General features: G+C 46.2%; 1 protein-coding gene across 2 annotated transcripts in view; it reads left to right on the plus strand.

Moving 5' to 3' along the window:
• LOC138566815 (aftiphilin-like) overlaps positions 1-26,787 on the plus strand; it is a 329,210-nt gene that overhangs the window by 132,915 nt on the left and 169,508 nt on the right. For both annotated transcript variants that reach the window (XM_069644488.1, XM_069644487.1), the window contains exon 3: positions 20,654-20,793. In XM_069644488.1, the coding sequence (XP_069500589.1) occupies positions 20,654-20,793 (140 nt within the window). The remainder of the gene's footprint in view (positions 1-20,653; positions 20,794-26,787) is intronic.

Raw genomic sequence — 26,787 nt, forward strand, 5'->3', positions numbered from 1 at the left:
GTCTTGGCATTACGAAGATTGAATAGTACTAAACACAAAATTGATTACCTTCAAAGGAACTGGTGGGTTGGAGGGTACACTGACCTATTTTGATTTGATTTTTATATTTGAATATTTTGTCGATTTATTTAAGCTGCTGAATTATTTAATTATATTTAAACCTACTTTAAAAACAGACTTTGCTTCCGTTCATGCCAGGTTGCAAAACTTGAGCGTGTCTTGTTGGGCCATTCTGCTGGTCACATGAGCCACACATGTCTTTTAAAGGTCCCAGATTTACTTGAGATTCTTATTACGTAACAGACACGTTTTAGGGCCCGGTTGCGAGTGCGAGGGGTTCTCCTTCGCCCGTTCACCATTCACCCCAAACGGGGTCAAGACTCCGACCCTGTCACAAGCAGTTAAGCAGAAGCCTCATCCACACATAAAAGCCTGGGCAAGTTGAGGGAATAATTATACAGCCAATCAGCAAAGGCATCATAGTGATGTCAAATTTGCTGCTCCCATCCTTGTGAGCACCCAGCACACCACCCCACTCCCAACCCCCAAAACAACTAAGACTCTAGAGCACCGTCCCATAATATTCCGCTGAGGCACTCTTTCGATATCCGGTATGTATACACGTATGTAGCTTGGCACAGTATGCAAATAACGCAAGCAGGAAGGCGCGAACACCAAAATCACGCGAGGGCAGGATCTACACAGACGTCGGAGGTTCCTGCACTTGCGCAGCTCGGTTTCCATAACTGGAAATCTGCCACGGGGACGGATACCATACGTATGTGCACGAGAAATGCTTTTGCATCAAGTTGCTTTTCTTTTGTCAGGACGCTACCACTTTCATTTTTGCTTTTCTGACAGGGCAGAGTTGTTTTGTAACAGTTTAAAAGCTTTCAGTGGTTTCGATGTGTACTCTTCTGCATTTTCTCTCACGAAGTAAGCTCTTCAGTGGTCGAAGTGTACGAAAAGAAGTAGTGGAACTATGTTCCCTACTGGCCTGCCCTGCTCCCCACAAACACCATTACCACGCCCCCTCACACGCACAATACAAACCCCTAAACACATGTGCCTGTGGTTTAAGGGAACGTCTAGTGCATTGCACTGAAAGTGCATGCTTCAACTTATTCCTACACTTTTATTTTAAAATGAAACCATTCCGGAACGGTTTCTTTTTAAAATAGAAGTATAGGAACGGTAAAACTTAATTAAAAGAAGTAGAGGAGCACCGCTCCCGCCTACTTCGACCACTGAAGCTCTTGGTTTTCAGTTCCTTGTGTCTGTCCTGAGGCCTGCTCCTCAGCCCCGGAGGCTAGTCGCACTTTTAGATTCGCACCCAGCATCCTCTGTAGTCACGCATTTGCTGCTTTGCGTGCGTGCAGTGATTGTCGGCTAGCGAGATTACTGTTTAGTTTATTTTGAGAAAATGTATTTTAATTTCCCATCTGCCACTGTCCTGCAACCATGGCCAGAGCCAGCTTCAAAATGTTGGCGGGTTTGGGCGGCAGTTTTGAAAGCTGGTAGTGAATGCGGGCCATTAAAACCATTGCACTTTTGACTCCCTTCCCTTCCATTGAGCCCCGGAGGGTGAATAACTATTTCAACTTCCTTTAGCTAATTAGATGCATCTTTCACCCCAGTTCTAAGGTTATTTAGTTTGAGGAAGATGCTAATAAAGATTATCCTTGATATCTGTGCAGGGAGTATTAATTCTATTAAAGACTAGGAGGCGAGCATTATGCTTCTACTTCCTTTATTACCACTCTTCAGCAGTTTCAACAACTATAACAAATCACAACTTTTGAAATGATCAAAGTGACTTTTCTTTTCCAAAAACTACAACTCCCATAGTCTCTGTAGCTCTCTCCTCTCCAGCTCAGCTATGACCACATCCTGTCCCTGAGCTCCTCCTCTCTTTTACGTGCTCTGACTGTCAACTTATAATCCATAACTTTTACTTGCCAAAATTGTGAAATCTTGATCCACTCCAACTGTCTGCCGAAACTTCACTGGCTGCCTGTTCGCATCCTGGCGACTGGTCATCTCACTCAGCTATTCTTCTGCTCTTCTCCTATGAAGAATCCAAACCAGAACATAAGGGTGGCGTCCATGCATCGTTATATCATTATGCATTACACTCTACAGTACATAAGATCAACAATACATGCTTGGACGGGAAATTAATGCTCTCCTCCTAGTCTTTAATAGAATTAATACTTCCTGCGCAGATAGCAGGGGTAATCTTTATTCTATGGCAAGACTGGAGGCGAGCATTATACTTGTTCAAAGCTTTCCCAATACTGTAGCCGCTACATTCTCACATGGCTTAAAGTAGAATTCCTTAAAGGTGCGATCATTTGCCCAATCTGCCGCTAACATAATCTCTTGTAATGATGCGCCTGCCATAAACGCTTTGGAGGCCATAGCTCCTCTTACGGAGTGAGCTCCATACTTCTTCAAGTCAATCCCCGCTGCTTGCATTATTTCTCTGACCCATCTGGCAATGGTCGCTGTTTTTACTGCGTGAAATGGTTTCCTAAGCGATATCAGCAATTGGGTGGTATTCGCTGCTCTGAACTCTGCTGTCCTAGCCTCATACTCCTTGATGCAGCTTGCTATGCAGCACTTGATATTATTCGGAAAGTACTGGTAGTGAACTGAAGAGGTTCCTGTTTTAGTCCTCCTTACTGTGGAGAAAGTTACTACGTCAGGCCCAAAGGTCCTCCTATTAATCTCCAATGCTCTGATATCTGATACTCTTTTACAGGCTATAAGACAAAGCAGCATCGCTAGCTTACCTGACAGCTGCTTAAGGGATAAGTATCGGTCTGATGGCCAGCTCTCCACTAACTGCAGAACTGTGGTAACGTCCCATAGGGTATTGTACTTAGGCTCTGACAGTACTGTAAATCTGGCTCCTCTAATAAGCCTGACTACCGCCAGTTGTTCCCCTGCAGGGGCTCCTTCAACCGGCAAGTGTCCTGCTGAGATCGCTGATCTGTACTATGGTGCGGAAAGCTTTTCCGTCTTGCAGGAGCTGTGCCAGAAAGTTCAGTATCGCTACTATAGGCGCTGAAATGGGAGGAAGACTTCTCCCTTTGCACCAATTGGTCCACTTGGCCCAAGCCGCGTCGTAGCTCCTCCTAGGGGATGGAGCCCAGGACTGAGCGATGAGTTCTGCAGCTCACATCGAAATGCCCGGTAGTTCCCAGCGTCTCCTGATATCCTACAAGCGATGAGCGGGAGTGTCCCCCTCACTCTCAGAGGATGCCACAACCCAGCTGGGTCCGTGAGTAGTCCTTCCCCTTCGGGCAAGACTCTCAGCAGGTCTATTGTCAGCTCCATCAGGGCTGGGAACCACACTTGTGACTTCCACAGTGGTGCTACTAAAATCAGCTCTGCCTTCTCCCTCCGACATTTCGCTAGTACTCTGCTCAACATCGTGAAGGGGGGAACGCGTGATGCGGACCGCCCAACCAATCTTGTAGAAAAGCGTCCGTGCCCAGAGCCCCTGGGTCTAATCTCTAGCTGCAGTAATTGCTGTTTGCGCATTGATGCGCGATGCAAACAGATCTGTGCTACCGGATCCCATCTCCGAACTAGCATACGAAATACCGTCGGATCTAGTTTCCAGTCACTGGAGTCCGTGAGGTAACGAGAGTTCCAGTCAGCTATCACGTTCAGTGATCCGGGAAGATACTCTGCTGTCACTGATGTTCCTGTTTGCAGGCAAAAATGCCAAAAGTCCTTCGACAATTCAGCCAGCAACCTGGATCTTGTTCCTCCTACGTGATTTTTGTAACAAACTGCTAAGATGTTGTCCATCTTCAACAGGACGCATGACTTCACCTTGTCCTTCGTGAACGCCTTGATTGCGAAGGAGCCTGCTAGCAGCTCGAGTCAGTTTATGTGCAGGCAAAGCTCTTCCTCGCTCCACTTGCCCCTGTCTGTAACTCTCTGCATCTTGCTCCCCAGCAAAGACGCTGGCATCCGATTCTATGATCAAATCTGGTCGGTTTCCGAAAATGGCACGTCCATTCCAGGCGTCCATATTCTGCAACCACCATTCTAGCTCTGTGATGGACTCTGGATCTAGCGGTATCTGTTGATGATACTTCAAACCCTGTTGCTGTGTGTCTTACTTTCAATCTTTGTAATGCTTGATAGTGCAAGGGGCTTGGAAATATGGCTTGAATGGAAGCTGCGAGCAGCCCAACAATCCTTGCGAGCACTCTCAGTGAGACTACTTGCTGCTTTAAGCATGCCTTGATCTCTTTCCTGATATCTCGTATCTTCCTTGCCGGCAGTTCTAAAATAGCCTTCCTTGTGTCCAATATGAACCCCAGAAAGTCTAGACTCTGTGCTGGCTTGGTATCTGACTTCTCTGCATTCACTAGGAATCCTAATGACTGTAGCAGGGCTTGAACCCATTTGGTCTGATATTCGAGCGCTACTCGGTCCACTGCTAGGAGCAGTAGGTCATCCAAATATATAATCAGCCTGATCCCCTTGTCTCGTATCGCTGCCGGTACTGGTTTCATCAGCTTGGTGAAAGCCATGGTTGCTGATGCAAGACCGAAGGGCATCGTCCTGAATTGCCAGAGCTGTTTGTTCCAGCGAAAAGCTAGGAATGTTCTGTATTGCTTCTGCACTGGAATCATCAGATAAGCATCTTTCAGATCCAATCTCGTCAGCCAGTCTCCCTCTCTCAGGCAATCTCTTAGTTGATGGATTCCCTCCATCTTGAAGTGGTGGTACACAATCCACCCGTTCAATTCTTTAAAATGTATCACAGGTCGGCCCTTCCTCTTTCTGCGAACGAGAAATATGTTGCTTATAAATCTGGGTGTCCCTGCACATCTCTCTATGGCTCTTTTCTGCGCTAGTTGAGATAGCTCGTAGTCTAGGCATTCCTGCTCTGCGGCTGCTAGGCGCTGCTGGTGGGGAGCGCGCTCTTGAACTGGCGGATGTATAAATTCTATCTGCAGCCCTATTACGGTCTGCAAGATCCAGGCATCGCTGGAAAGCATGCGCCAGTTTTCCCAGAACATACTGGTCCTTCCCCCAACTGGAGGATAAGCCATTGCTCTTACCTGGTGTAAATCCTTGTCCTCGGCCGAAGCCTCTCCCTCTGCATCCCCTGGGGTACGTCCTCTTGCTGGAAAGAACGCGTCTTGCTGTCTGTTCTCCCAGTATTGTGCTCTGTGATTGGGGGGTCTTCTCCCTCCTTGATGCCGACTGGTCGTACGACCCCTGAAACGACCGGTCCCGGCAAAAACTCTATTCGGGAATATTTTCCTGATGGAGGCCTGAGCTTTCTCCAAGGATGTGTAGGTGCCAACAAACTGGCCCATCTCCTTCCCGAAAGTTTCTCCGAACAGTAAGCCCTGAGCCGCTTCTCCGGCTTCATAGGATGCTAGATCGCTGAGCTTTGGGTCGATCTTGAGTAAGAGTCCCCTTCTCTCTGAGGCGATCGCGCAGTTGGCGTTCCCCAGAATGCAGACTGCCCTTTGCGCCCATCCTGCTAAGGCTTCTGGATCTACTTCCTCTCCTGTATCTCTCGCTCTCTCTCTGCAAGGTCCATGATGTTTGCGAGAGGGCCAGCTAAATCCAGCAATTTCTCCTGGCAACTCTTCCAGGATCTGTCGATACCCTTGCGTGGGTCCTTGCTGGTTTTGGATACGAAGGTCAGCATTTTAGGGTCCAATTCGGGCGTCTCCACCACTTTTCCTGGGAGATCCGGCCATGGGCATTCTGCTTTTCTCAGTCTCACCATCATGTATTGTGCTACTCTGGGTGATGGCTGCCAGTCTGAGGACCTTGGGTTACGGATACTATCCGGATCGAACATGTCCTCCTGTTCCTCTTCGAGGTGTTTCTCCATGCGGGCTCTCTTACTCCCGCTGGGCTTAGCCCATTCTTCGTTGACTGGCTCGTCTGTCTCATGTGGGGATAGGTCTCCCTCTGTTGGCTTTTCTTCCGAGCTTTGGTATTCTTCTCCCTCATTGTCTTCCCCGGGAGTGGGGGTTGTGAGGTCTGGCACTGCTAGGTGCTGCAAATAGGCTTCTTTAAGCTTTGTGAAAGCGTCAGCATCCTCAATGGCCTTTTGTTTTGCCCCATCCGAAGGTCCCTGGGGGTCGTCAGAGGCTTTCCTCTTTCGAGCCTGAATACTCCCCTTAGACCCTGATCCAGAGGGTCCGGTGGGCATGGGCCCAGTCCTTGCAGTGCTGACTTTTGGGCTGGTTCAGGATAGCTTCCAGTGTCTCCAGCCTTTCTTGCAGGGGGCGTACCCCTTCAGCCACTGCATCTATTAGCGAATTCCCCAGCACTTCCTTGAAGCTGGCAGCTAGGTCTAATGGCTGCTCCTTTTCGCTCCATTCGAATTCTGACATTATTTGGAGTGTGCCTGTATACCTGAATCAGGTGTCTTTGCACACCCACTTCGCTAAGCAGATGATCCTAATGCTACTGTCTAACAGTCCAATCTATAATATCTTTCTATTCATGTTTTTTTTTTTATTTCTTTTTGTGGCTGCACCGGACTTGTGTTGTAATCTTGCCTGTGGTGTCTTGTGCTTCAAATCTGCCCCTTTTAATGAGGCTCGTGCTACGTGCCTTGGAGACACTCTTAGTGAGCCTTGTGGTGTTCTGAGGCTTAAAATCTTGTTTGAGGCCGAATTTCCTGGCCTCTGTAGTCACCGTTCGATGCGAATAGTAAACAGTAAAAAACTCCTGTGTCGCCGCTATTATAACTAGCGAGGGAGTGGATCACCCCCGGGCCCGGCTTCCTTGTCCTTCCGTGATGCAGCTCAATGTGACGCTGAGGATGAGCTGCGCGCTCCGGCCACACCTCTCCAAAGGAGGAGGCCAGGGCGCTGCAGCGTTCTCTGCCTCTACAGCCTGCTCCGGCCATGCCTCCCCGAAGGTGGGGGCCGGAGCGCGGCAACATTTCCTCGCTCTCTCAGGAGAGCTCCGGCAGCTCCACTTCGGCACGGGGACCCCTGAGGTGCCGGTCATGCGGCACAGGGTCGGATGCCCCGCGGGCTGAGATGGTTACTTACCTCGGTGAATGTCGCGACGAGTTACATTGAAAAGTAAATACTGCGCTCGCAATGTTCGGTTCTATTAATATATAAATATTATATTACTAGGCTAGCGTCTGTCTGACGCACTACGCTGCTGTATGAAATATACTATGGGCCTCATTACGACCCAGGCGCTCCCATAATGAAGGGAGCCGGTACGGGACCGGCCCCCTTCATTACGGGAGCACTTATTACTAGTTTCCCTTTGCAGGACCCGGATCAGACGTCTGGTAAAACCAGATGTCTTTTCCAGGTCCTGCGAGGGGAAGAGGGAGTTAACAACGGGACACTTGTAATGTGCCCGTTGTTACCTCCCTCCCCATTCCCATTGAGCCATATGGGGACTCAAATGGGAATGGGGAATGGTTCCTGCAAGGAGGAATTACCGGGTCCTCCTATGTCGGAATGACTCGGTAAGTTCCCATTGCAGGAACCCGGTAATGGAGCCCGGTTTGGAGGCAGCCATGATGCTAACAGCACCATGGCTGCCTCCAACCTCGTAATGAGGCCCAATGTCTTTTCGCTAAAACTCTTCCTATAGCGCGTTGGCTATATATCATGTACTACTTAGCCTTCTATAAACATTGTTTAAAACATGTCATAACTACTCTACTTCAAGTATACAGAGTGGTAAATAAAACGTGACTTATCTGCTTGAAGAGCAGTAAAAGAAGAGGAGGAGCTCAGGGACAGGATGTGGTCATAGCTGAGCTGGAGAGGAGAGAACTACAGAGAGTATGGGAGTTGTCATTTTTGGAAAATAAAAGTCACTTTGATCATTTCAAAAGTTGTGATTTGTTATAGTTGTTGAAAGTGCTGAAGAGTGGTAATAAAGGAAGTTGAAGCATAATGCTCACCTCCAGTCTTACCATAGAATCATGGGATGTGTGGGCCATCTAAATGTTGAGCCCAACAGTTAAGCCTTTAGCTTCATCATAGGGCAATGGTCTTCACACTTTTTTGTGCCAACCCTCCCTTGAAGAAACATTTTTACAGGTGGGTCTCCCTCACTCATCCCTGGTCATGGGGTTGCAGGCACCTTACTAAGGGGTTGGCTGTGGGTGGCGGCCTGCCAAGATGCCACCTTCACCCACTCTAATGTAGACCAGAAAATATAGAAAATCTGTCTAGCCTAGAAGGGGAGGACAAGCTTGCATGTTTTAGAGAGGTATCCTGTTGAGGTCCAAATGACATTTGGTTTATTTATTTATTTCATTTATGAAGCGCACTTAGCCCAAGGGCATTAAGGCGCTGTTACAAACCCGTTACACATACATGGATAACAATACTGTTACAAACCTGTTACACAAACATAGATAAAAATACTTCAGTGTGCAGTTATGCGAATAGCCACGTTTTCAGTGCTCTCTGAAAAGCCCAGTAAGAACTTTCAGCTCTTCAAGCTGGGGGGAGCGAGTTCCACTGCTTAGCAGCAAAGGTTGGAAAGCTAGTGCCGCCGGCTTTGGATTTTCTTGGAGGGTGGAAATGCACTCCAATGAGGACACCACAAGAATGTAATAGTATGCTTCTGCGGCAGGATTGAAGAGGGGTGGAGCCAGCTCATCAAACCAATTGTCTCAGATTGTTTCATTGCAGGTGGATGGGAGGGAGCATATGTTTCCAATATAAAAGATCCAAGCCCACATCAATGAGGATGGAATGTACACAGCATGGGACAGGGTCGCTCAGAACATATGTATTTCTTTTATGGATTACACATTTACAATGCCTTCTATTACCCCTCATCACTTTCCTTACCCTGCTCACACTCTCCACTATCTCTAAATTCTTCACACTCCCGCCTCTGTTCTATCTGCCCCTCGCCTGTCACCCATATGTCTCTCTCTCCTTAGGATGTCTGGCCTGTTCTCTTTCATACTCCCTTTTGTGTTCTCATATTCCCTCTTGAATTCTTTTTTTAAACATTTATTTTGATGGCATTTATCAAGAGTATGCATAAGTTCCATACAATCTCAAGACATGTATTCATGGCTTGCCACAGGAAGTGCCAACGTACAGGCATATCAGAGCAATAACTTGCCCAGCTCCCTGCACTCCCACTCTGCCCAGTTACACTTCTTATGCATGTATGCCAACAACCCCTGTCAGGTCTACACAACCTACTTTCAAGTCATTCAGGTTATCCATCGAAGTTGCCCCTATCAACCAAGGTGAGTAGCCAACCGGTTGTGAATTCAAGGGGGCCTGTCATCGGAAGGGTACAGCAAGCCATCCAGCAGTATTGCCAATTCCGTTCTATTGGACATGTTTACATTGGCCTATGTCAATTCTAGTCATATCAACACAGACGACTCTGCTCCAGCCCATTCAGTAAGTCTCCCTTCCAGTCAGCGACCTTGGCTCCCAGTGGACTAAACCATAGGATAGCCTTGATCTTGGCAAAGAGGCGTATTGCTAAGTCTACCATTCTATTCAGCTGTTGTTTGGACTTACTCCATGGAAATTGTCCCAGTAAGCAGATCAGCAGTGTCAGGTCGATCCACGTGGCCCCCATAAGGCGTATCCCTTCCAACACTGCCTCCCAAAACTGTTTCAAGCGTGTGCATTCCTATCCTATATGAAGAAAACCCAGGTGTCCACTTCCCCGCTCCTCAGGCATTCTGTTGGCCTGTTGGGGTTTATTTTATAAAGCCTTATTGGGGTCAGGTATGTCCTCTGTAATATGTTATATTGCACTAGGTTTAGTCGCGCATTGCAAGACACTGCCTCATTGTAGGAGCATATTGCCTCCCATTTTTTGTCCTCGGGGGGCATCCCTATATCCCGCTCCCAGTCCACTTTTTATTTTGAGCTCAGGCTTCGCCACTTTATCTAGTAAGAGATTATAAATGATGGAGATGGGGCGGCGCCCGTCACCCCTCTTGCATTCTTGGTCATTTTTCACCTTTATTCCTTTACTATTTAGTGATCTCTCTCTTTGACGCTCCTTCCTGTTCCTCTTCTATCACTCCTTTCCTCCCACCTTGACTTGACATTTTATTTAGGTTCTTCCGTTATCACAATTCTCTCTGCTGTCCATCTCATGCAGTCTCTTGGTTCTCCCTGACTTCCATTCTGTCTCTTCACTCACTCTTTCAGTCGTTTGGATCATCCTCCCTCACATTATTTCTTACCATCTGTCATGTTCTTTCTCTTTCACTCTGTTTTGTTCTCTCTCTTCTCTCCCACCCATTCTGTCTCTCCTTTCTTCTCCTTTTGGTTTGCTACATGTTTTGTATTTTCTCTGTCTTACTCCCCTTTTCCAGACCACTAACGTTGCCACATGCCATCGACGAGTAGGTCATTCACTCCTGGTGTTTCCTTCCCAGCAAGATTAATGGTCCCAGTACACAAAGAACAATGCCTGGACTGGATGCCCTGCTACATACCACATGTTCAAACTCTATAGCTCTGAGTCTCTCTGGTGTGCTGGTCTCTCGCTTCCTCCCTATCTACCCCACTTTCTACATACCTCTTCCTTTCTCCTTCCCTCCCCCTTTATCTCCCCCTCCACTCATTCAGTCCTTTGCTTCTCTCACATTCTCTTGCCCGTGCTTGCTCCTACTTATATCGCCTCCATCACTCTTAATTTCCCACCTGTTCAGTTTCATCTGTTCCCCTCTCGTTCCCCTCTCTCTTGTCTCTCCCTCTTTCTCTCATCCTGTCTCTCGCTCTTGCTCCCCTCTCTCTCCCCTGCCCCCCTTTCATGTCTGTGGCTGTCACGGTTCGCCCGTTCAGTGTTGTTTCTTCCTTCACCTCTTCATAGGCTACTGATTCATATGCAATGCCTTTGTCCCTTTGTTTTTATCCTGCTCTGCTCTTTCACCTCCTCCAAGCCCCTTTCCAGTTGGTTTTCTCTCCTGTGTTTGATTTCCTCTGTGTAACAGCTGCATGTGTCACCGTGCGCCCCCTTTCAGGGGACTCTGCTGCTAACTTCAGGGTCCGAGAAATAAACACAGCCTGAAACTTTCTTTCAGGCTGCATTATTTCCATGAATGTGCCCATTCACTGCACGGAGCTTCAGTCTCAGTTCAAATGCAGATAAGGCTAAAATGTGTTGATGGTGCTTCACACTGTGGGATTAGCGCCCCTCCACAGAGGGCCGAGTGCCGAAGTTTGAAGGTCAGTGGGTCAGTGGGTATACTGATAGTGCCTCAGCGGGTCTTTGTCCTCTGCCACTGTGTATGCTGCTGCCGTGCCGTCACATTAATAATGGTTTGCGTACACTGAGATGAGAAATGTGCTATTGCCAGCAAGCCTGGGGCTGGACAGCACTTCACAGTGATGCCTATTGCCTCAAAGTGGAAGGGCTTCAGCCCTCCCAAGCCCATGCCTGGTACTACAACCCCTCATTAAGAGATTTTAAGCACACATGTACATACTGGCTGCACCAAAGTAGGCCAGTTTGGCCAGGTAAGAACATGCATCATGTTGGTTTTGCCCATAATGCAAGTAGAAAATGTCAGCACACTGTCAAAATACACGTCCGAACTGGCTGGACCAATATAGGCCAGTATAGCACTAAAGACCACTCATCATGTTTGCCTTGCACGTAATGGCCTTTATAAATGCCATGCCATTGTAATAAAATGCGTCCATACTGTCTGCACCAATGTAAAACCCACTATACACCCTGCAGCAGTAACTGCCCTTATCTCATCCTGCCCTCCAACCCACCCACACTCACATGTTGGCTGCCATGTTTCATTGCTTGTGGTGGCACGTCTTCCCCCCGTTTCCCAACCTACCCCCTGGGGCCCTCATTCCCCTAACCCATCCACAGAGACATCACATGCATACACACTTTTGTTGTTTACACATAAGATGACAAAGTCACACATGCACACTCACAGACAACCCCTCACCTGCATGCATACACATGCACAAACATGCATACATAAACACACAAATATGCAGAAATTCCCACGTACAAAATTTTTCAAAATGTGCTCTGCATGGTGACCTAGGTAGCCTGCCCCTCATTTCCTCGAGCCAGCGTGAATGACTTAGATGCTATTTGGACACAGATGAGGGACTGGCAGGGTTAAACTTTATAAGCCCCTCCTGCTCCTAATATTTAGGTTTTCAGCATTTGCATTGAGCTATTGGGCTCTGTATTAAAAACCAAACAAGTATCCATAATGTGTGATGCACCCTTATTAAGCAAACAGGAGAAGTGAGTTTCTAAGCAACACCAGGCCAGGTGAGACATGTACATTTAAAATTCAATCTAAACTTACATGTTTCACCTAAATAAAGGGGTGGGACGATGTTAAGCCCAAACACACCACCCACCTCTGGATGGAAAGTGAGGAGGAAAACTCAGGTTGCGAGTGTCGTTTAGCTTTTTGCCAAGCCCTGTGGCCCCTTCCCAACCAACGTTATTCCTGAGCAGTCTTCTAAAAGGCAATGGTTTAATTGAAGATGTAATCCAGCTTCTCGTGTAATTCAAATGCCTTGACCAAGTTTGCCTTCCACCACTTTAGTTATAAGGAACATGTGTGTCCTTGCATCTGTTACTTGCACTGAATTCATGTTAAAGACAGGGATTGATAAAGTCAAAAATGTTTACTCTTATATAGGCATTACATAGAAATGTGCAAGGCACCGTCATACTATGCTCACTTGCTAACACCATTTGCCACATGTTGCCCTCTTATGACCAGGTAATACCAATATGGCAGTGCTTGGAAATTGTTTATCACATGCCTACACAAAAGCCAAAATTGTTGGCTTTGCTAGTGATTGTTTTCTCAAGTGCCAAAGCTGTGATTAGAACCAGGTGTCCAGCTTTCAAAGTTTGCAACCACCTATTCACCTGAAGAAGCACAGATGTTCTAAGCAATAACTCTCAATAATATAAATAAGCCATAATGGGGGGTTTGGTATACGGTTCTGGGTGGTAATTGTCTGCTACCACACCTAAGAGGCCGAAGCTCTGCAAGTAGTTTGAATGAGGCTGGCGTCCCATTACCACCCGGCACAGCCTGCCTAGCATGCCATTATGCCTATTATCATCTCGCCTGCCCTTGGGATGCTAACGGTTGCTATTTTGTGTGCAGAAAATACTGGCTGGTGCAAGCACATATCCTGTATTTTCTCACAACAAAAACTACAAAGACTACAAAAAAGATGGGCACCATGGAAATGGCAGCTGAGCACATTGTTTGCCATGGCGGACGAGGACGCTTTCCGGGCAGACTGGTGGGCATGTGCCGCTAGATAATGACAGTGCTCTGAGGAACCTAATCTGCCCAGCCAAGGCCAGGTGCCAATATTTGCACGGGTCCCGGCTACATGGGGGGCAAGGAGGTGAACTGCCTCCAATGTTATTGAGCCCCCTGGGGCAAAAACATCACATTTCCCGCAAAGAGATCCTGAGAGTTTGCATAAGGAATCCTGCACAGGCTCCACGCTGAAAACAGTCCTTTTGCAGATGTGCGTGCAACATTTCTACCTATCTGCTGCTTCTGCGAAACCCATCAGGAAGACCCTGCAAGTGTTAGAAAGTGTCCCAGTCCCTCATGCCCAGGCGCTGTGGGCTGATTTTCCTTTTGTTGTTCACAAATGCACTGCTGGTGGGCAGAAGTTTAATTATTGACTGCAGAAAAACGTTGAACAGCGTCAGAGTGGCCATTTCCTATACAAATCTCAGGTCTGCTGAAATATTAAGGTGGATTGTTTAATGTGCAAATGTGCACATTTTACATGACAACATGCCCATTTCTGTCAAACAGTTGGCCAATGTCAGGTGTGAAATACACTCCCCAGCTTTTAGGCTGTAATGTTGCATTCTGCGACTGGTGAGAAATGTATAATTTGTACAGGAATGCAAAATGACAGGATTAACAGGAAACGTCTCTAGAGCTATTTTTCTGCATATCTATCTATATTTATAAAAGTGAAAATGTGTGGGTTTGTGGCTGGGCGAAGCATTGTTCCTTATACAATTCCACACTGTTTGAGCAATCTGCACCACATTTTGCATAGTTACCGGTTAGGACCCTCCGGACGTTACTGGCTACATGACATTTGGACACCTCTCTCCTTTCCCCGAATTTCGGCAAAACTCTAAATTTGTGGGTTTATGGTTTGGTGAAGCATTGTTTCTTATTCAATTCCACACCGTTTCACCAATCTGCACTACATTTTGCATAGTTACCGGTTAGGACCCTCGGACATTACTGGCTACATGACATTTGGACACCCCACCCCTTCACCCCAGATTCCAGCAAAACTCTACTTTTGTTCGTGTCTTGGCGAAGCATTGTTCCTTATTCAATTCCACACTGTTTCACCAATCTGCACCAAATTGTGCATAGTTACTTGTTAGGACACTCGAGACATTAATGGCTACCTACCATTTGGACACGCCATCCTTTCCCCCCCAATTTCAGCACCTTTACACATGAGACGGTTGCCTGAAATCGGCAAAACAATGTGGTCGTAGAAGGACCGGTCCTCAACCCTAGAATGCACGGTTTCTGGGACATTTGCACCGCAATGCACTGCAAGGAACTGCAACACACCAGGGTGAGGCAACAGGTGGGGGGACAGCACAGTAGGTCCCATTATGGAGCAGCACACCAACTCTCGCCTCCCCCATAGTCTGCTGTGGGGTATGTCAGCCAGCCACACACGGCCACTCGCAGTGCAGTTTACTTCAGTGTGCAAAGTGCATCAAGCGATACGCGATTCAGAACAGCGACCTACAGGATCATTGTTTTTCAACTATTGATGAGAGTGTTATCATTCTGTCCACAGAACCCGTTCAGAGAACAGGTACATTTTGCTAGTGTTTAATAAACAATAGTGTTAATGAAGTAGTGCTTTTAGGTGAGGAATATGGGCAGTGGTTTGCTGGCATTATTTGCTTTGGTGGGCTTTAGAATTCCCATACTGAACAGATACTTTCCATGTAGACAGTAGGGGTTGTCCATAAAGGGTGACGGGGCACCTACCCAGCACCCATTTATGGAGGGGCCAAGCCAGCACAGAGAAAACACTAAGCGCTCTCCCTCGCCTGCAGCAAGTAGCTTAGGGAGCGCTTCTGGCTGGCTTTATCTGTACTGGGAAATGCAGTTTCCCTCTGAAAGTTCAGTACCCCAATGCACATGCTATATAGGCCATGCAAGGCCAAGAGTGTTTTGCTTCTCTAGCCTTGCATGGCCCATTGGAGATGCAGGTTGGGGTATTCCATGCCCAAATCTGCTAGGAGATACTTCTGCACCTCCCAGAACATTTGGAGGGACTATGACTACGAGATGGTGGTGCTCCGGCTCCATCAAGCATGTACAGAAACCAGGAAGCTCTCACTGCTTCCTGGGTCCAATTTGTGTGCTGTACGGGAGCCGGGCGGCCATCATGGTAGACAGTGTGATGCAGAGATGTCTTAAGTTCGGACCGGGGCCCATAAGTGTTCATGCATTCAGAGGTAATAATATCTATTTATAAGCTTCTAGCCATCCATGACAAGTCACTCACCACCTCAACTTAACACATACATAGCATACAAAATCTTACTCGCCACAAGCCATTTATCCTATCCAATGGGCAGTGGCGAGTGCAAGTTTTGCACCCCGACGTATGTATGGGTACGAGTGCATGCAAGGATTTGTGTCTGTAAGTGTGCAGGAGAATGAGATAGAGTGTATGCTATCTGGGTGCGCTTTTCAGGGACGCGATAGGGATTTGATGAGCAGGAGCTAAAAGCACTTCCTTGGTATGCAGCATTGGCCAGTAATCAGGAGCTAACTCTGAGGAGGAGTGTATCATTGCTGTAAGAATGTGTGTGCTTGTGTATGTGTTGGGCAGGGAGCAGGCCTCTGATATGGGGGTGGCCTACATTGGTGCAGCAGTGTTTTCTACTACCATTAATAGTAAAGCCAACATGTGGAGTGTCTTACGTGGCCACACTCTTATAGATTGGTTCATCCAGTCTGGGCATGCTTTCTATTCGTGGTGTGGCATTCATTCGTAATGCCAAAGCCAACAGGAGTATGTTGTTATGTGGTGATTCTAACTTATGTTGGTGCATCCAGAATGGCCATGTACTATGGGCACAGCCAACATGATGAACATGTTTTTTATACGGGCATCATGGAACTGCATAGGAAAATGCTCCAGTGCAATGTTGGTGACTTGGAATCTATTCGATTTGGTCACGTGTTACGCTATAAAACCAATTGCAAACTGCGTGGGTTTTACCCAATTTTCAAAGAAAGTACACTGTAATATACACCACATTAACCCAATGTTTTTAAAACAATGTTCTCGGAGGGAGGCCCACCGGCACTTGATTGGTGCGGGCTCCCTTGTTCCTCTTGGTGGCACATGCTTGTTCATGGGAAACCGGTATGCCTCTCCAAATAAAATAACCATCAGCCACCACTGCAGCAGCGTATGTGAACACACGTACCTCTCCGAAACAAGCGGGTTCATCCAATGGGGCCTGGTACACATGTATGTAGATCCCCAGGGAGCCTGTGCAACCTGTATGTATATGTTTGAATTCTAGCAGGGCTGTCTCTGCTGCTTTTGTGAGAGCCACACCTGTGCTACAAAGCAATGTAATTGTGTGTGCGCCCCTATGCAATTTATAAAATAATCACATGCTTTAACTAACTGTGTTGACATATTTACAACTTTTTGTTGCATAGAGTGATCATTTCACCACATTAGTGTTAAGGATTCAGTAAGTGCACAATAAAAAAATGGCCCCAGTAGAGAAAACTAAAAGTCGGCAAGCAAGAAGATTACTATTTGGGTCTAGCTGTTTCAGGTGAGCACTTTATCGTTGTTCTGATCTCTGACACCAAAAACACTTCAATCGCAAAAATCCACAGATCACACACACATATGTGAACAAGTTCAGTACTTTACCGAGCTGACACTGGCCTTAATTATATTGAAGGACTAACACATGGCAACGTTAGGCATCTGTTCACCATGGACACTGCCTGGGTCCCCGAAGACGCGCCTCATCTTTGTTTATGACTCAGCTCGATCGGTAAGAACTTGCTTTCCGTTGAGAAATAGCACGTCAACGATTTGTTTAAAATGTAATAGGTGTGCATAGGTAGGCCTGCTGTAGTAAAACGTAATGACTGCTAAAATGGCAAAATTGAGCTGATATATATTTGGATGTGAATGGGTGCGGTGTGAATGGGTGCGGTAGAGATGGGGCACTGCAGGGGGGCCAACTTTAAAATGTCCTGGTGGGAGCAGGGGTCGAACAGTAAAATAAAGTATCTCGGGCAGGTGGTTTTCTTGAATTTTTTAATTTTTTATTTACTTGATTTAATCGGATAAGCGATTTTTACATGAAAAGAAGCAGACCTAAATGTAAATGTAAATGTTGCAAGTAAAACAATTTCTCGAGTAAAAACAAATGACCAATTTGTGCCTATGAGTTACTTCCGTTTAGGATTTGTCTCAAAATCTGCACAGTTGGTATTACTCATGCGGTTTTCTCCCCTCCGATAAGTCTTTCCCACCACAGGGATTCTTCTCAGATGTAAGCAGAGGCCAGAAGTGGCTTCAAATACTTTGCTCTTATAGTTTTGGTTCCGGGGCAGGTCAGAAGCAGATGCCTTAGTATTTCGATCTGGTCAGCCCTTTCACAAAAGCAGAATTTGTTTGTTTGCCAAACCTCTGACTGCAAGTATCTCGTTGGACTCCAAGAGGTTGAGACAGGCTCTCAGAAAAGTATTCCTTAATGATTTATTAGGGAACTTGTTTAGGTAACTCTGGACACAGTTTAGTTTCCTAGACTGCGATGGAAGATGAGCTGTCGATTTGAAATGTGTAGCCGAGTCCATGGTATTGATCCAGTCCAGTTCTTCCGTTTTCCTTTTTATCCTTACAGGGTTCTGAATCAGCTCTTCCTCGTCAGCTTGTATTTCGTACAGCTTCTTTTTGCAGCCTAGTTCCCACCCTTTGAGCATACTGCATCTGTTCCCTGTCGTTTCTTGAATATTACAACTCACGCAGTATTGTGCCTGGCTACATCCACTGCTACGTGGGAAATCATGTGATTTGGGAGTACATTAAGATTAAATGTAATAGTGTGAAATCCCTTGAAATCACTGGGGGATGGTCTAAAATTCCTCGCTGTGAACGGTCTTGCTGATTATGTGGAGGAGGCTGTATTGAATCCAGCAAGCACTTGCTAATGGACTGAGAGGCTCCTGTCTCACTACGGTTAACTGCAATGATAGGGGCAGGCCTGCCATCCTCACTTTGGTCTGCTGGGGGGTGGAACATTTTTATGGATGGGAATCGTTAAAGCTGTAATTACCATTTTTCGTTGCTTTGGAAAAAGATTGTTGACATTTTTAAGGCAAAGTCAGTAGGTAGGTGTATGGTCTTCCATGGGGAAACTGGCATATATTGGCAGAGCCAGCATAAACATGTTTTGTTATAGTATCATTACTGGCATTACGGGCAAAGCAAACATGCATATTTTCTTATGTGGTAAAACTGGCATATATAGGTGAACCAGAATGGACATGTGTGGGCACAATCAGTATGAAAATGTGCTTACACCTGCAGAGTACTGGTATATAGTATGTAAAGGTATTGCAAAATATAGTGGGTAAATGCACTGGAAAATTCTCTTTTTTTCCATGTCTTTTTTCCATGTATTACCCAACAAAAGTGATTGGAAACTGTGTGGCTTTTTACCTAATGTATCACACACAGGGTTCTTTAAAATGCGCCATTTTAACCCATAATTAAAAAAAACATTCTTTGGGTGGCCCAACCCAGAAACCCCATGTGATTGGTTTGCGCTCCCTCGCTGTGCGCGGCACTACTGCACATTCGGTCAGGGGCAGAAGAAGCTGTCTTCCCTCTGTGGGCTCCCATTAGGTTGGGCCCTACATTAGCTCCAGGCCCCAAAACACAAAAGTAAACAAATGGAAGGTGTGCCCTTCCCTGCAGCCCTGAGACAGTGCCGAGTGACATAAAAGTGAATAAACCTTTTGTTCCTCCCCACTTTGACATCTGGATGGATGCCTGGACTTTAGATGGTACCATTAGCTGACCATGTCGCGACATGGGTGGAGAGGCGTTTTCACGTAAAAGTCAAGGTGTGAGTTTCGTTGCACTTGGCCCGCAAGACGGCCAAAAATGTGCGTTGGACGGGGTCCATCAAATGCTTCATGTAGCTTCAAGAAATCACTGCTGAGGATTCAAGCCCCAGTTATTGATGCTATGTAAGTGCACCCTTTATTCTTATTCACCTAAGCAGCCACTACTAATTATTGCCTTTATTATTATTATTGTTATTCGGGTATTTATTGAGCGCAGACCTAGTTTCACAACAGAGTGAGGAGCTAACAACAGGGGAGGGGCATGGGTGGGCAATTTGTCAGCAATGCATCTACAGCCAGGGGAGGAAGCAGTGGGCATCAGATCACCCAGTCTCATGTAGTGCCGAGAGTGGAGGGTGTGTGGACCTAGGTGTTAGAGAGGAGCCATTCCTGGAAGAGGAGGGTCTTGAACTCCTTCCTGAACTGTAGAAGCGAGGGGGCGAGTCTGATGTTGATGGGTAGGAGGTTCCAGAGTCTTGGGGCGCTGGCAGAGAAGACCTGGCTTCTGATTCTTTCATTCCTGCACTGGTGGGGTAATTGAAATGTACTTGTGTACTGTTGCTGACCTGGCACCTATATCATTTTTTCATGTGCTACCCCACAGAACCAATTATTAAAGGCATGGGTTTTCATCCAATTTGTAACGAAAGGTGTGATGTGAATTGCTGCATTTTAAATCTCCCTTCCTGCCTCCCCACGAACAGCCTTTGTCTGTTAGGCTCTCTGGCTACATTGGGCCGCTTGCTAAGGAATCAGAAGTATACGCGTTGATACATATGCCTTTCAAAATGCCTGGGGGAGGTCACAGTATCCTTCTATTAGCTCAGTGTCTCCTAGGGGTTCCATTTGTTAAAATCGCAGCATAAATTGCTGTGGTTACAAAATATTGCGGCAAAAATGCAGTGGTTTTGCCGCCGCAATCCATGTAAAGGATGCGGGGGACACCCCCATAACCCCCGAGCCCATTATACCATTTAAGGGGAGTGGGGAACACCCCCGAAGCCCCTGCTCCCCTTAAATGGCATAACAGGGTTCACCTTTACCGGGTCAAACCACAGCATTTTTGCCGCGATATTTTGTATAGGCGACATTTATGCCACGATTTTATCACTGCATACTCTCCTAGGCCCATGTGCTCAGTCCAACAGTACAGATCTACCTTCTATAGTCATGTTACAAGAATATATTGTACACTACACAGCTGCTGCTGGTGTTATTATCTATTCTGGCCCCAAACTCATTTTTTGGAGGGGGACCGGGAACCAGAGCACCCGCATATCTTGCGCCCTTGGTGTAGTGTGTGTTGTTTATTGAAGATGCTCAAGCCAGCTGCCAGAGAATCCACCATGTTCAACGGTGAGGGGACGTGATGTGTGGGGCGTAGAGCGGGGGCACACGCTGACTTTCATGATTGAAAAGTTCTAAATTGCGCCATGAAAAGGTCTTAATTGCGCCCTTTGTTCATTTGATTTTTAGGTCTTGCAGATCCCCCTGAGCAGAATCTTTGAAAGTTGCTTTCCGCCGCAGTCGTTGACGGCTTCACAAGAAGAAGTGCAACCCCTGGAAGGGCTCCTATGTTCCCAAGCAAACACCTGTGCGGGCGTCCCACACATGAGGTCTGTGATGTCCAGCACTGGAAATAGGCAACATGAACTTGCCTCATACAAACATAAGCCAACAAAGTATGATTGTTGCTGTGTAAACCACATTAGAAATTGACCCCTAAAAGTACCAGAAAGCTATGTTATGTAAGCCTATCCAAATCTCCTCAATTATTTACTATCCCACCCTTTACTACTAAGAGACACACAACAACAGAAATGGTGTGCTAAGTTCCCCTGCTCATGCTTGTTTGACACATGCATGCAGCATGTTCTTCATGATTTGATAAGCATTTGAAGTTATACAAAAAAAGTAAACCATATTTTATGTCAGACATTTAAGGCAAACAAGTGTATGTGTATTTCATGGTTATCGCTGTCATGCAAAATTCACAAATGAGTTAGATAACTGAAGCTGCACAGGGTTTGCAGATGCAGATGCATGCAACACTCTGTAATCTTGAAACATTGTCAACCTTTTGAAAGAAGTGTCAAAGGCACTGGTCTCTGGATGGTGCATTCCAGATGCTGGGAAGTGATGGCTCCAGCAGTGCTGTGCAACCGACGAGCATAGTCTCGGAGGGCTGGTGTAGGAAGGTGAAGGACAAAATGAGCAAGCACACAGCTCTGCTCCAGGCTGTCACTCTAGAGCAGTGGTGTTCAAACATTTTATCGCTGAGCGCCCCTTGAGTGAAAAATATTGTTGCTGACCCCCTTGTGATGCCATATTTGCTTATATTTTCTATGAAAACAGTCACTGTACCCCCTTTTTGAAAAGCCTCGGGCACCCCCTAGACATCGTTCAGGCCTTCTAGCAGGGCCAGCCCCACAGTTTGAAGACTGCTCTAGAGTCTAGAGCAGTGGTTTCTAAACTGTTCTACTTCTATTCCCCCCTTGAGTAAAAGCAATGTTAGCAGGACCCCCACCAAATGCTAGAGCTACTTACTTTTTTGGAGTTAAACGTAGTCACCCTCCTCCCTTTTATACAGGCCTTTTTCCACCCAGAACATCCTCTAAGGGGGGACAGACTCACAGCTTAAAAACCACTGTTCTGACGGCCCTGCCTGCCTTATTCCCTAGACTGGTGATTGTGAGGTACATTCGTGGGAGGCATGGGTGTCGAAGGGGGCAAATATAGCATGTTTGTACAGCATAACTTGACTCTCTCCCTGGAACACTGCCCCAAGCGGTGGAGGGATAGGGTTGGGTGACCAGATTTAAAAAGTAAAAAAAAGGAACAGGGCAAGTAGCATAAAAGTAGGACTGTTGTATTTTAATATGCTCTTTTCTTTTCATGTAATGAGGTGCTCTGCCTGCGTGAGCGTGAAGCAGAATGTTTATCTTAGAAGCGTGTGTGGGATTCGGATCGTTAGGAGTTGGTGTGCAGAGACGGGCGGATGAGCAGAGAGCTGCATTGCAGGGCGCCGGGTCGTTTATACATGTAAATTAAACTTGAAGCTGTTCATACCTTCAGCCTTCTTGGGTAAATACTGCAAGGCCTAACTCTTAAAAGTAGCTGTCAAGGCACTACACTTCAGTAGCAATGGGAGGAGAAGGAAGTTTAAGTGTGACTGGTGGAATAAACACATATTATCATTAATTTATCACAAACTACCACTGTCTTAATTCGTAAAATTCAGCATTCCTTCTCTGTGAGCTTGTGCATTCCTGGCTGCCATATATGATATTCGGGCAAAATGCAGCATTCCTTCTCTGTGAGCTTGTGCATTCCTGGCTGCCATATATGATATTCGGGCAAAGAGAGGGGTAATCAGCTTTCATTCTATGATTTTGAATCTGAGACTCTTCCCAATTGAAAGCCGATCCCCGAAAACAAAAATAAGGTAAGTACCCAACTTGATAGTGCCATATATGAAGACCTAGTACCAAAAACCGGGACCACTAAATTTTCCAATGGAACAGTAATTTTAAGAAAGGGGGACAGAGCACCCAATTCGGGACTGTCCCAGCAAAATAAGGACCTCTGGTCACCCTAGAATATGGGGCTTCTTGCCGCTGCAGAATCTCCGCACTAGAGAGATTCAGGGCACTCTGCAGCAGTCTCAGACGGTTTTCGCAGCTGCTGCCTCTGCAAGCGACGTCAGGAGGGCCTCGCTGCTGTTAGAAAGTGTCCCAGACGCTCACTCGGCTTAGTTCCAGAGTGCCCTGCTAATGGCTGCAGTTTAATTAATAGCTGCAACCACAGCCCCCAACTGCCGCCCCCCCCCAGCCACCTCCCACTGAAATTCTGGGCTGTTGCTGACTGAAAGCCCCCCTCTCACTTTCAGAACTGTCATGAGCAAAACAAAATGCAGGTGATAACCAGTGTCCCAGCACCTTAACATCGGCCTTGCAAGATAACCAGTGTCCCAGCACCTTAACATCGGCCTTGCAAGATAACCAGTGTCCCAGCACCTTAACATCGGCCTTGCAAGATAACCAGTGTCCCAGCACCTTAACATCGGCCTTGCAAGATAACCAGTGTCCCAGCACCTTAACATCGGCCTTGCAAGATAACCAGTGTCCCAGCACCTTAACATCGGCCTTGCAGATACTTTTGATAACATTTATTTTGTTATTATCTGTGCCTTTCTTATTAGACAATGGACACTGTGATGGGACATTTCCAACGGACCCCACACAGCTCGATGGATTTAACCAAATCTGCATCTGCTTCCAAAACAATTATAGTAGGTAGCATAGAAAATCTCCCTTTTAATTTTTATCCACGATAACTACTAGTTTGACATGCAAGTTATGTGAATTGTCAAATGTTCGTAACATTATGCATAACAGCAAGCTGGAGGTTTGTTATTAACAATCCCTTTAACCAAGGTAATTTATTGCACAATTTAATTTAGTGTGTGTCTTACAGTGCTGAACGTACTGGGTGTAAAACAGGACAATTTTAGACTTGTATTATTTTGCCTTCTGTCATGTGTAGTTTTCAATACAGGAAAAAAAAGCTACAATGATATTCCTTTGGCTTAAGATTTTTATATCATGATTTACATGTTGTCAGATTACTTTGCTATGTGATTTGTCTATTTTGCCAGTAAACATTGTAGGCCAGTATTATTGCAGTCCTTGAAAGGACATCTATTAAGCATGGAAAATATGTGGTCAAGTTCCTAAATTGCAGAGTTGGTTGAAATATAATTTCACTGTGATTTATCTGTAAACACAGAAGCCCTTACGAATGGGTAAGTTCACTAAATTTGAATGAGCCGCCCTTCAAGGAGGACATGTAATGGTTTTAGGGACAACATGGTTCCCTCTAGTACTCCCCTGTTTGTGCCCTTGAAGTCATAACCTAGAATTGCATTACTGTTAAATGTAATCCCATATCCTCAATCCCATATCTCTTGATTTGGTAGGAAGTTATAGTGTCTCCCCAGCTAGTCAGTGCACCAGTGAGTCTAATATAATGGTCTGACTACAGCAGACCCAAGATTGATTTCCTCTCCGGTTGCTGCCAATCACTGCAGTTTCTTGGGTCATCCAGAGCACTGACCACAGGCGAATGAGTTATGTTATTGAATCTTCCATAGCACATCTTCTGTCATTTTCACAGTTTCCTTCATGATGTGGGAGAGGTGGGATAGTGGATAAACTTAGGAGGAGGTGGGGGCTGTGCAAGTTTGCTTTGTTGCAATGTAGATATATGCAGATTTGAAAAGATAGGGGTTGTATACAGCAGAATAAAAGACATTTTCCAATCAGAGGGGTAGGTGCAACAGGTGATAAGACATTATTCATATTTGTTCAAGAGCCAGGGTTTGACTAGTTTCTTGAAGATGGAGTAGGAGGTTTCATCTGTGATACGAGGTGGAAGAGCGTTCCAGAGCATGGGGGCAGTGACAGCAAAGCTAACGCCTCCAGCTCTGCTAATTTTGAATCTTGGAGTAGCAAGCAATGTACTATGAGAGAAGCGGAGAGCACATGCATGGTGTTTCAGTAAGAGGCTCGTGTTCAAATAAATGGGGGGCCACATTGTGCAGCGACGTGCCAATTGGGCTAGCCATTGGGCTTTCCATCTCGAGGTTGTGATGTGATCGGAACAGCGCAGGCCCAAGGCTGCACAAAGGGCTTTGTTCTGGAGGAGTTGCAGCTTAGATAGATTTGTTGAAGAAGTGTCCATAAGGAGGACATTGCAATAGTCAAGTTTGCTGATGATAAGAACTCTAGCGAGGGAGACACAGTTGGGTGGGGATAGGAATTGTCTGCTCAGGGAGATGGGTTTAGCAGTGTACACAGTGGATGAGGTGAAGACATTGATGTGTTTAAACATGTTGAGTTCAGCATCCAGTTAGACCCCAAATGTTTTAACTTGTTTGAGGACAGGAATGGAGGTGCCATAGAAGGAAAATGGTAAAGAAGGAAGAGGAGAGTCTGCTGAGGAGGAAAGGGGAGGCCACAATGAGAAATTCAGTCTTATCGTCATTAAGACAAAGATTGCGGGTGGCCATCCAGTTTTGGATGGTGGCGTAGATCTTATTGATGATGATGGTGTCCTCAAAGTCGTTGCCAGTGATGCGGATAAGCATTTGAGTATCATCGGAAATGTTAGTGTACGTGATGTCGAGAGAGTCCAGGATGTCAAAGAGTGGCTTGGTAAAGGTATTATAGAGGGTAGGGGACAGACAAGAGCCTTCGGGGGGTACTTAAAGGTGCTGGGATGGGGTCTGCTGCTGAGTTTCCATTGCAAATTCTTGAAGTGCAATCTCCAATGAAGGATTTCCCCAAGGTAATGGCGTCTGTGGAAAAAAGGAAGTGAGAATCCAGGTGTTGGCAGAGCATATGGAGGTCAACCAAGTCAAAAGCACCAGGAAGGTCATGGAGGTGGAGTATGGCCACATTCCCTGCATCTCGGATGCCGTCTAACTCCATTTTAAGGTCCAGCAGGGTAGTTTTAGTGCTGTGATTTGGTCGGAAACCAAGTTGTCTTGAGCCAAGTAGATGATTGGCTTCTAGGAATCGTTGGACTTGGGTTAAGCTATGCAGTCGAGAATTCTGAGCAGGAAGGGTACTGTGTTGATGGGGCGGTAGTAAATGGTTCTGGAGGGATCAACTGAAGGTAATGATTGGAGATATCGTAGGTGCACACAGTTTTACAATGTGGGGTGGATAAGAGGGACCCTTGGAGTTAGAGGTCTTAAGGGATAAAATAGACTTCAGTATGTGCTCTTCCGAGACTTGTGAGAAGGAGAAGGGTGTGATATCAGTGGGAGAAAGGGGTTGGAGGGGGCGTGGTGGCAGGTACAGGCGATCTTAAGTTGGATTTATTGGCATTCATTTGGTTATGAAGTAGGTTGATGTAGTTGGCGATGGCGTCCTGAATGGTAGTACACCAATCTTTGTCAATCTGAGCATTTGTGTTGGGGCTGGCAGGGTTCTATAGTTCTCGTGGCATGGAGATCAGTTATTTTAAGTCAGAGCTAGCATTAGCAATCCTAGTATTGTAGGAGTTGGCCTTGTGGGAAAATATTGCTTTTTTGTCTGGTGTAGTGCTTAATGTACATTTTGGGTTGCTAATGTAAATTGTTTGTGTGATTGTCTGTGCTGTCTGTAAGGGTGGTGTTTAAGGAGTGTGTTGGGGTAGCTGTGGAGGGTTAGTGTGGAGTGGAGGGAAATTGTGTTTAGATCTGTGTCTTTGGGTGTATGTTCTCTTATGTAACCTGTGTTGTTTCAGTGCTGATGTTGTGTGTTGAGCTGTGTCATTTAGGGTGGGAGGTAGAAATATGTTCATGTGGTTGTTCCCATACCTTGCCCAACACACCACTCCAATAACTGGGGATAACCTTTTTGGCCCTGGAAACATCATAGCTGGTTGCATTTATTTGTTTATATCCATGCAAAACACTCTTTCTCCAATTTGTATTCCTTGTTGGGCCATAGTATGTGATGTTATGCTAAGTGATGCTAAGTTAAGGGATACTATGCCATAGTCAAATCCATGGCACACAGTTTCTTGCAGGACAGTATACATGGCAAACAATGGAATGGTAG

The sequence above is a fragment of the Ambystoma mexicanum genome, chromosome 2p (assembly GCF_040938575.1).
Source record: "Ambystoma mexicanum isolate Mex_15411 chromosome 2p, UKY_AmexF1_1, whole genome shotgun sequence".
Classification (NCBI taxonomy): Eukaryota; Metazoa; Chordata; class Amphibia; order Caudata; family Ambystomatidae; genus Ambystoma; species Ambystoma mexicanum.